The sequence below is a fragment of the Nicotiana sylvestris genome, chromosome 12 (assembly GCF_000393655.2).
Source record: "Nicotiana sylvestris chromosome 12, ASM39365v2, whole genome shotgun sequence".
NCBI lineage: Eukaryota > Viridiplantae > Streptophyta > Magnoliopsida > Solanales > Solanaceae > Nicotiana > Nicotiana sylvestris.
In genome coordinates this window covers 145,179,848-145,191,778 of record NC_091068.1, presented here as the reverse complement: position 1 = coordinate 145,191,778, position 11,931 = coordinate 145,179,848, and the positions used below count along the sequence as shown (strand labels likewise).

At 35.4% G+C, this 11,931-nt stretch overlaps 1 protein-coding gene across 1 annotated transcript; it reads right to left on the bottom strand.

The window, feature by feature from the left end:
* Positions 1–9,007: 9,007 nt before the first annotated feature.
* On the bottom strand, positions 9,008–11,271 carry LOC104222432 (uncharacterized). Its single transcript, XM_070165046.1, has 2 exons — positions 9,811–11,271; positions 9,008–9,342 (listed from the first exon to the last, which is right to left on the bottom strand). Exons 1-2 carry the CDS (start codon positions 10,298–10,300, stop codon positions 9,299–9,301), a joined length of 534 nt encoding a protein of 177 aa, XP_070021147.1. The 5' UTR covers positions 10,301–11,271; the 3' UTR covers positions 9,008–9,298.
* Positions 11,272–11,931: the final 660 nt, after the last annotated feature.

Genomic DNA, 11,931 nt, shown 5'->3' with positions numbered 1-11,931 from the left:
CACAAATTAAGACTCAAACATGAACCCCAATGATTGGGTATTCTAAATTAGCTATGAATTAGCCTAAACATGAAAATTAACATGAGATCGATATTATGTAATTATAGATTGATTGAAGGAATTTGTGCGAATTGCTCGAGGTGAAACATTTTGTATTTCGGCACGAGTACTGTGAGTAGTAGTCTTACCACAATTTGTGTTTTCATAACCTGCATGATTTATATATGATTTTGAAAATAAATGAATTATCGATGCTTTGAAATTGCATGTGGGACAAGTTCTTTACTTGATATGATACAGAACAGTTTACTTGATATGTTTACCGCTTAATCTAAATATTTTCACCGTTACTAGATATGTTTTACCGTTACTTGAGATGTTACAGTTAATTGAAGTATTCTCACTGTTACTAGATATGTTTTACTGTTACTTGAGACATGATTACTGTTACCGAAATAAAATTACAAGATTTGATAAGGAATGATACGTCCTTCATTATTTTGAAAATGCTTTTGTACGAATATTTACTATTTACAAGAAAGAGTATAAATGGGAGGAGACTTTGAAGGATCCCGTAGCTAACAGGGGGTTCGTTAGACCTGTTGCACCTTGTATTTACAGATTACCGATTACAGTTATAGCCTTCGCTAGTGGGAAGATAGAACTAGCATACAGTTATAGTTTTCCCTCGAGTAGGGACCTACAGTTATATTTGACTCCTTTGATGAAGGAGTCCATATAGTGTTACAGATTACATGATCCTTCCTTGGAAACCTCCCAAACATAAAGATTTGATATGACACAGTGCTTACCGAGTCTATTACTGAATTGTTAAATTGATTCCTATTATAGGAAACACATGATGAGACTGATTATTATTACTGTTTTTTTAAAGGACATTTTATTTTTATGATAGTTCCTAATTATTATTATACAGGCATGTTTTCTGACTTGTCCCCAATTAAAAACGGTTGTGGTTAAGTATTATTACTCACTGAGCTAGCGACTCACTCTCCGCTAACTTTTTTTCCAGAGACAACAGTTGAAGGGCGAGGATTTCGTTAGTCAGACGCACAAGTTGATAATTTCTGGTGAGCCCCGCATTTGTTCGCATGGGCGGAGATTTTATTTATTATTATGGTCTTTTCTTTGAACTCTTAGAGTCGTCCCATAGTCAAATTTTTTAGTGTCTTGAGTATTCTTCATTATTATAGATTTATATTGAGTATTGCTCATTCTTATCAAATTTGGAGATAAAGTAGTATTTCTAGTTGTTGGTGGGTGGACTATTAAAGGTAGATATTTATTTTGGTTAATTGATAAGGTCATTGTCATTTGAATTGCTATTAGGATGTTTGGTTGCTGATTTGAGACAGGGAAAATTTTGGGATAGTCCAAATCCCTGTCCGATTTTCTGTAAAATACCGATGAGGTTTACTTGGGGGCACTTGCTCCTAGGTGCCGGTCATGATCCTAAATTGGGTCGTGACAATATTCTAAAAACTTGGATTTAAACTGTATATTAAACCAATGTACTGTCTTTGTATCATAATGTAGTAGTTATTGTATTTGCTTTAAACAGAGAAATTTGCTGGCAATGCCATGGCCAGCACTGATGACTCTGAACTAGTCAAAACTCAAAACCAGGAGGTGGAGATGAGTTTGTTAGTTGCACGTGCACAGTGGTTTTGGACAAGCCCCCAACCGTGGACATTTTCAAGAAGCAACTGAGAAAGGCCACATGACATCTCTTTAAATGCAAAGTACATAATTCACACTTCTTATAATAAAACTTTGGATTTGTTGATAACTTCACGGTATACGCAATCCAATTATTTTACTAGTATAAATTTTTGGCATAACTTTTGATTCATCTTTATGCTGAAAACCAACCCCAACTTGTGGAAACAGTTTCTCTACCTTAATAAGGGTACGGTTTGTGTATACTTATACAGTACCTTTCCTAGACCCTATTTGTGGGATTACGTTGAAATTTTTGTTGTTGTTATGCTGAAAACCAGGACTTAATTAGTTTTACCCCTTCCAACATCAGTAATAATATGCATCTGAAAGATTTGGTGGCACTCAGTGTTTACACTGAACAAATGAATGCAACTCATGCTTTTCACTTTTATTTTTAACTCTTACTCTTGATTTGATTGTTGTGGTGGGAACACATTGATAATCCAAGACAAGAATTTTTTAGATGAACTCTGCCAGAAAATTGGAACCCAAAAACGGCTTCTTTAGTGATCGATTAGAACATGATCAGTTTCATTATTGATTGGTAAGTTGAGCATTTTGAATTTACCAGCTAATAGATCTGGCAACAAACAAAAAAAAACAAGATAATTGAAGGAAAGAAAAAAAGCAATTCGGTGCCCAAGACATCCTGCATTCACATTAGATCGGGGGAAGGGTTGCACTGTAGATTGCATAGAGGTGTTCATAACACCGCGGAAGATAATAAAAATCCTCGGTAGAACTTTTCGTGTTTAAAATTTATTTACATATCAAAGATCAGATCTAAGACATACCTGGTGATGAGAATCTTGTTTCAAAATTTCTTCGATAGTGCGAATAACCTGCGTATCCACACCGAGACTGGTCATTCAAATTGAATAAAAATATTGTATTGAAATATTTCTCAAAAATCTCAACTCAAAGGTAGAAGAACAAGAAACAATTTTCTTGTACTAGGATTTTCTATCTTGGTTTTATATTGCACTATTACTTTCTCAAAGTAATTTTTCTTCTTAAGAATAACTCTCTTGGTTTCTTTACAATATGTATAAGATCTAGATGTCACTAATTCTTAATTAGGACATACACACACACATGTATATATATACACATAATTTTCATTGAAAAATACAAATCACATGTCTTATGGTAAATATTTAAAAAAAAACATGTAACTTATTTATGGAATTCAATTCTAAATTGAATTCTACAACTTAGTCAACATTTTAAAATAAAAACATGTAACTCATTTATGGAATTCAATTCAAAATTGAATTCTACAACTTAGTCACCATTTTAAAAAAAAACATGTAACTCATTTATGGAATTCAATTCTAAATTGAATTCTATAACTTAGTCAATATTTGAAAATAAAAACATGCAACACATTTATATAATTCAATTCTAAATTGAATTCTACTTATTAATATTTCCTATTAAAAAATTAACTCCCACATCAAATGGGTTGAAAATTGTAGACAATACCATAGCACTTTCCATGTTAATTAATCCAATTCAAAATTGGATTTACTAACAAGACTTTATTAATATTTTATATAACATCTCTTATATAAAATAAGTACTAATTATATATATATATATATATATATATATATATATATATATATATATATTAACCAAGAGATATAATTTCATTTTTTCTATTCCAAATAGAATATTTCAATTTGTTCACAATATTAATTATATCATCTGTGCTAGCAAAGAATATAATAATATTTCATTTGGACTAATAACTAAATTTATTTGACTAATTAAATTCTTTAATTTAATTATCAAATAATAAAGCAATTAATCCTTTAGCAAAGATCAGAACACTCGTTAGTGTGCGACCCCATAGGTTCAATACTAAGCCGGTAGTAAATTGATCATATCAATATACTAATCAAGGGTGGCGTCTAGCAACACTCCTTAACGATCGAATAGCATGAAGTATACAATTTACTTTCAAGAACCTGTAGAAGAATAATGTATTAATTCCTTCTGTCATTATAGCTCTGGGTCACCCTAGGATATGGTTCAACTGTCAAATCCTAATAGGCGACCAACTATGTGTTTATGTCAATATATAATCAACCATTGAATAACCTAAGAAACTCTTTTCTTCTTTCATTCAATCGCGCTGGCCAAAGTCTTAATTTGGTCGGTTATAGTTCATGACAACATGGAGCTTAAACTCATTACCAAGGGTTGACAGATTCCATCTTGATCAATCACTAATTCTACAAGTATTTAATCATACCCAATATCCTTTCAATTATCGCCCTAGGGCCATAGGTGTCTAATATCAAAGTACAATAAATAACTTGTCAATTACTATGATGATATCAGGTCAAAGGAAGTTCTTACATCACATTCTTCCAGAGAATATGTTACAACCCATGTTTTTGTACGTGAAAGTACGTCATAAGTTCGTTGATGTAAGCTCAGAAATGAGATCCTCTTGGAAGGTATATAAAGTGATTTTTAGTCCCATATTTTTTTGCAAGACTTTGAGAGTTAATATTCAAGGATAAATGTTTATAAGGGTACATGTTGTTACACCCCGTACTTCAGACGTTACTATCATTTTAGGATTATCTAATGTAAACTCAAAAAGGATGAAATCCTTTTACAAGGATAAGAAAGGTTTGCCGAAATATTAAGTAAGTTAAGATGAATATGAGACTTGTTAATCATGATTCAAATGATTTTAAAGCCATGATATGACTATATATGATGTTTGTATATGAAGTATAATGTTTGAGAAAAATCGGATCTATGTTGCGGAAAAACCGACTAAGGATTTGCCTTGTAACTGAGTTTTTTGAGAAATATATTTTGTGTGCTATATGATGATTTATTGGGACATATTATATACCAAATTGAATGTCTTGGAATGTAGTTTCCAACACTCTTAACTGTTTGCTCATACGACACTCGGATAAAAAGTTATAAGCATTGGAAGACGAGCCAATTATAGGGTGCCAAGTAGCACCTTTTGACTTTTCAACAAAATGGAGATTTATCTCTTTTATCTCGTCTCTTTCTGCATATTTTCAGAGAGCACGACCAAATAAGACCCCTAACATCACCCTTAAGCTCTCTACAAGGATTTTCAACGATACTATCATCCGGGGCACGAAATCAAGTAGCGATAACATCAAAATGATCCCTGCGATGTAAGTATCGCTATATCACTTTTTTTTTATATAGTTTGAGTTTAGAAGGTATTTAGAAGTTAATAAAAATGCCTAATTTTTGGTTTTAAGATCTTAAATATCAAGGAAGGTTGATTAATTGATTTCATAATAGTTAGAACTCACCGGACGATGATTTAAAGTCGTGAGTTCGAGTTATTTGACTTGTAATGGACTGTTTTTGGGTTGTTTCGTATAGCTTTTGGGATGTCTATTTTGTTGCTGTTAAATGGAGTTTTTGGAGGATAAATGGTGTGGAGAAACACCACATAATGGCAAAATCATGGATTAGTCATTATGTTTGACACTACTATAGTCATCGTTTTGGATATGAATTGATTGGGGTGTATTGGGCTGTTGTAAGTTAACTATAATATGGATTTCGACTTGCATCTACTGTATGAGGTAATTATATTGTGTCCCTACAGGTTCTTAAGGTTATCTTGCCATTGGTTAAGTTAAATGGATGAACTAGACATGAACTAGTGAATAAAGTTGCTAATTAAGAATAATTGGAGTTATGAATCATTTTCTTTGTTATGGATATATGGTATAAGGCTAGAATTATTGATGAATGACTTCATTATCATGTTAATGATACTATTAAGTTAAAGTAAAAAGTCTATAAGGGATGATATGGGGTATACGAATTCCAATTGGAGTTTGTCGCTCGTCGTAAAATAGTTATGACTTGTTGTTATTTTATGGTGTCTTGTTATTGATAATTATATATTGCTGGATTTCTCTGGTAATTGTTGTTGGTATATGATATTGGAGGAGGCTCTTGTTACATAGGATATGCTGCCCGAATTTATATAAACGAGCTACAAGTTTAAGTTGCAGACTTGGCCTTTATTCAACACTGATTTTGAATCTCCTTATGCAATGGTAGATTGAGTTGAGTTGTTTGAAGAGTAACTTCGGAGATATTAAGGACTCACCATGGTTAAAGTATGTTAAGGCACTTCACTCTTTCTTTTGACATGATCTGAAGTGAAATGAGTATTTCATAACGGATCTACTCCTAGAAACTAAGGTTGCCCATGTTGTTCTTTCCTTATAAAGTTATTTTAAGCAAGTATGTATGATCCTTGAATCCTATAGAAACTCATAATGATGGCATGATGTCCATAATGCTAATCGAAGGTGCAACGACCTTAAGTCACTCCAAAAGGTTTAGAACGTGATTTCATGAGTCTAGAATGCATTATATATAACATCTATTTTACTCTACCGAGTCGCGCTATAGTAGGCCGGGAACGACACCTATTGTGCAACAACTGATCAATTGGGTTTATCGAGCTCCACGTGGTCGGGTACGATTCTACTGAGCCTTATGATAGCTGGGTACGTTTTTACCGAGTCCTCTTTGAGGCCAAGTACGATATGATGATGATGATGCCCACAGAGGCGTATGTTTTTAAAAGTTTATGTATATATATATATGTATTATGCATTTCATGTCAGTATCCCCCAAAGGCACTCAGATGTTACAGGTTGTATCTCCTCTATCTCTCTTTACATTACTGTTCTTGTTTATGCTTTCCTGCCTTACATACTCGGTACTTTATTTGTACTGACATCCCTTTTGCCCGAGGACGCTGTGTTTCATGCCCGCAAGTCCCGATTGATAGGTTGACAGTCTTCCTAGTAGGCTATCCGCTCAGCGGAGGTGTTGGTGCACTCCACTTGCTCCGAAGTTGCCTATTTGGTCAGTATGCTTTGGATATGTATTGATTGGTATGGCGGGACCTGTCTCGACCTTTATGATTTTTCTTAGAGGCTTGTAGACATATGTCAAGTTTATGGATACTTGTATGGCCTATGTATTGAGTTTACAAATGGTCATGTCGGCCTTATAGGCCCGTATGTCCCATGTATAAGTTTGTATATCATATTGGGTCGTCATATGTTGAGTATTCCCTTACGTTTTATTTTTGTTATCTCATGACGGGTTTCTGGCTCATTTACTCAAGATAGTATAATAAGAAAGATATGTTATGTTGGTACTCGATTGAGTAAGGCACCGGATGCCCGTCGCGGCCCTTCGATTTGGGTCGTGACAGAATATCCCATTGACAGTTTATGGTAATTCTAACCATTAGGAATTATCCAATGAGTCGGTTCAATGATCATATCTCCATATGCATCATCTATCTATGTGATTTAGTTAATGAGATCAACTAATCTTTATCCTATAAAGGTGATCACATAGATATTGATCTAACCGGATTATTAATGTCAAAATTAATAATCCTATGATCAAGAACAAAATTTAGATTAAATTATACTCCTAAGAAACTTCACTCTCATTATCATGATCTCCATCACAATGTCAAGTCTCAAAATTTAATCAAGGACCTTATCAAATTAATCAAGCAATTAATAACAATGACAAAAGAATATCAAATGGCATATATAGATTTTATATGAAATAACGTTCACAAAAAAAAAATGTTCAAATCATCAAATATGACATTGGATTTAGGGCATATCTAGTATATCCCTAACAAGCACCCCAAGGGGTATAATATAGACAACCTACCTTAATGCAAGCATTCATGGCTGCTTCCATGACTCGAAACAACCAGCTAATATTCAAAATACTGAGAACTTTAGATACCTCAACCCACTCTTTTTCCTTTAGGAAAATATCAAATGACTGCTTTGTTCTGTGCTCACAAAAGCAAGGGAGTGCATCTTATTTAAGATTGTTCGTTAGTACTAACTGTGTATTTCCCACTTGATTGTTAATGCTATTGGCATTTTTTTCACCTAGTTGATACCATTATGCTTATGCTTAGTAAGGATGAGATAAATGCACGAAGGATGTTGCCGTGCCATTTGATTTAACATATATTTATATATTTGGTGAGAATGAGATAAATGCACGTTGCCGTACCATTTGATTCGATATCTAGAGTATACTTCCCACACTATGAAAATTCATGAATTTACTGTTTTGTTTGGTGGTTATCGCTTTAAGAAAGGGATTGGTTGCGATGTTGATAAAATTGACCTTGATTTCTTTTAGTAATCATTATTGCTTCGCATATTTGTTCTTGTACTCTTCTCTGTTATTTCTAGTATTGTTTCTATTGCAAAATTACCGAACAAGTTATTTTAGTAAGTATCTTTTGACTTAAAACCCCATCATTACTTCACCTAGGTTAGTCAAAATACAAAGTATATAGGGTCTACTCATGCTACACTTCTGCACCTTGCTTGCAGATCTTGAAGCCGATGTTGCGCTGCATGGCAGGAACTGGCATTGAGGATGTACTCGTTGTTCGGACACGACTAGCATTTGTGCTTGGTAGCATTAGATTTGAGTTCTGTCTGTTTATGTACAATTCAAACAGATATTGTATTTATTCATTATATCGATTTTGTAATCTAAATTGTAGTCGCTCGTGACTTGTACTACTAGTCCATGGGAAGTTGTATAAATTTCAATTATTTCCCTTTTTGGCTTCATATTAATTTCAGTAGATATGTGTTGATTGTACTTGGCTTACCTAGCGGGTCGGGTTAGGTGCCATCACAACTAGGCAGATTTTGGGTCGTAACAAAAACTTAATAATATTATATCAAATATAAGTCCGCAAAGGGGTAATACCCGGCATATGATATGACACAGAAATCAGTTTCGTGATCTAAACATGTAGCACTTTCCAGAGCGCAAGGAGTCTCGGAAGACGAAAATATTCTCGTTTTCAAATTGCTAACAATGGTTTCCTCTGATAAATTAAACCAGTTGTCACATCGCCAATTTTTTCCCCCAGTGCAAGAAGTTCCTGGATAGGATTTTTACATGTGAAGGATAAGTTAGCCGAAGTTATGGCAAATAATTGACCGAGGATTACCGCAGCTTTTACTTATCAACCATCATGGAAAATATGTGATGATACATGCACTTAACCTACAAATCTCCCTCACCTCATAAGACATGTGATCTATGTCCAAACGCATATCTCTGTGCTGATCAACAGCATCACCAATTTCATGGTACCCTGGAACATCCAGCATTGCCACTCCCTAGTAAAATCACCAATGAAATTAAGAGATACCAATCAACATCCAATCCCATTACTTTAACTGAACGAAACAACAATACGACAAAGAGAATAGAAGAGCCGGTCAAATATTTCACATTTTCTGGCAAAACTCTCATGTTAGGGAGGTCGCGCTGTTGAGTATTTGTTTCAAGCATGAATTCCCTTCGATGAGGTCTGTTTAACCTAAAGCCAGTCGGTCAGAAGCGTCCGATATATCTAGACCCTCCCTCTACAACACCTTGGAATGGATTATTAGTGCTATTGGACGAACTATTCGTAGGTTTCTGTGTGAAGATGATGTCATCTGGGAGAGAAGCTCATACTGCAGCAATCTATACAGCCACCTACAGTAATAGAAAAAAAACCAGAAGAAAGATGCAATCAGTTACTGAAGTTGACTGCTAGTACTTGGAATAAAGATCATGAATTGCTGTTGATAATTTGAGCAAAGGAAAAAACAAAGGCTTTCCTAGAGAAGTGAGACAAACAATCAGTTATAAAAGCTAACTTTTAGAACTTGGAATAAAAGAGACAAATAATACTATGAAAATGGAAAAAGGAAAGACAAGACGTGTCTCCAGTGGATTGTCCCTTTTAAACATGTAAGAAGAAAGAAAAACAACTGAAGATGCATTACCCAACTTGGCGGCATGCTAATAGCTCATAAGAAAACAAAAATTGGAAGAACAAGGACTTTGATGAAAAGTTTAATGAAGGGGAGAAGATAATCTATCAAACAAAAAAGTAGGCTGAAATAGGTACTCAAAACTCGTAGAAGTTTTTTTTTTTTTCAAAAAAAAAGGAGTGCCTACTGGGCGGATATGGTAAAGGAGCAGCCTGATTCCAGGTCCAAGTTTCAGCCTCACTACCGCTACTATTGAAAGGCAGATCCAACCAAGGATTGCCAGGAAACTGATAGGCTTGGCCAACATAGTTTCCTTGAAGCAGATGATTGTTATTATTTTGGGATGCAGTATCTGGACCACTAGCAGATCTGTTCCTACCACTTCTCTGTACTCCATCTTCAATGGACGATGATGACTCATTCCCTCCATATGGAGTAAATGATACAGTATCCGTCAGAGAAAAATCAGATTCACGTGCTCTTTTGATCACTGGGACGACGGAAGTACTAGGCCTCGCCAAAGCAGAATGATTCTTTTGCTTAAATGAGCCTCTGACACTGTCCATATAAGGATCATTCCTATCAAAACTGTCTGCACTAATTCCAAGGATGCCGTGAGTGCTTGAGAATGGATGCCGATCATGTAACCCATGATTTACTGGAACTGGAAAATCCATCGATGCAGATGGAGCAGCCACGTAAGGGTTATAGTGATTTGATGATGTTGCAATCGCTGCGTCAATGTTGGTGGCAGGACGGCGCGGATGAACCCCATTGGACGATGACAACCCATAAAGTAAACCGCCTTCTCGAGGGTCTGGTATATGGTGCAAATAGATATTACAACTGTTTCCTAGAGCTGGTATGATAGTGTGGACATTTGGATGTGGAAAAGCTGCAAAGCTCCCGTACAACACATAAGGCTCCGGATGGATATACTCTAGACTCCGCTGATCTCTCCCAAATCAATTATGTGATTACTGTACGACATGCTCTTTTTCCCCATTGTGTCGAGTACAATGTTGTGGATAATGCCTGGTCAGAGAAGAATAACACGTCATAAAAAACTACATCCCGGTACATTCGTTGACTAGGAGATCACATAACTCTGTATGCTAGCTGATACAGATAAAATTAAACTTGAAGTTCAATGCTTATATTGAGATTTTTCTGACATCATCCCAAAGAGCACGCTTCAAAAGTGACTGCACAGATAACTAGATCCCATTCGAAAGTATATTAGGATTACCCTCTTTAATTCAGAATTGTGCTTCTGTAACACAAACCATCATAGACACTACATCATGTAACAACAGAGCCATTTGCAGTTGCGACATTTGGTAAAAAGCAACCAAACCATGGAGAAAGGGGAGTGGGGATTAACTGAAGCGAATATGGCACGTGGATAGACATCAAGCTACTATTCCAGCTTTAAGAACCGCAAGTTCACTAGCCAAGAACCAAGATGGAAAACTATGTTGGCCTCTTTTCTTTTACTTTCAGAAGGGGGGAGGTTTAAGAGATAAATGAGATCCACTCCCGTCATTGAAAGACAGTAATCCAACTATCCATATTCAGGTCAAGCAAACTGACTGTGGGAGAGAGATCAATTGCTGTAGTAAAACACAAAAATGAGAGGATATACTACCCCAACTTAGCCTCTCTCTGCAAAACCAAGTACAACACCACTTCTATGGATGCTTAAGAGAAGCTAAGGTAAAAAGGTCACATTCCCAGCTAGTTGAAAAAAGAAATCCACATTCCGGTGGTAGATACACAGGGCAGCTACACAGGTACCTGTTGCAACAAAGAAGAATACTTACAGCCCGATACACATGGAGAAAAGGATGATGTCGAGACAAAGAAGGTGGCGAGGAGAGAGAGAGAGAGGGTTAAACGTGGTTACTGGAAATTTCATGGGTGAAGGTGGTGAGCGAACACCAATAAAGTGATATACATAGTGAATCTTATAACGTCTTAAAGTAGCTAAATTCGTAAATTCTCTAGTATAAAATGGTTGGAAGGCAGAAAGCAAAGGCACAAGAAGATGTGCAAGATGCACCCGACGAGCAAAGGCTATCATTTGTCAGAAAAGGAATTTAGTTCATTTAGAGCAATTAAGTCGTTTCTGTTGCAATATTAAACCATAAGAGGCAAAATATTTCAACTTTATTGACTCTGAGATGGTAGCTGCAGGATACTACTGGTATTGCAGTAAGCATAATTAGTTAATTACTCAAGCAGCAGCCGTAAGGCCATTTGCAGCTACGCATTCATAGGATTTCCGCTAAACATACCATTTTACCAA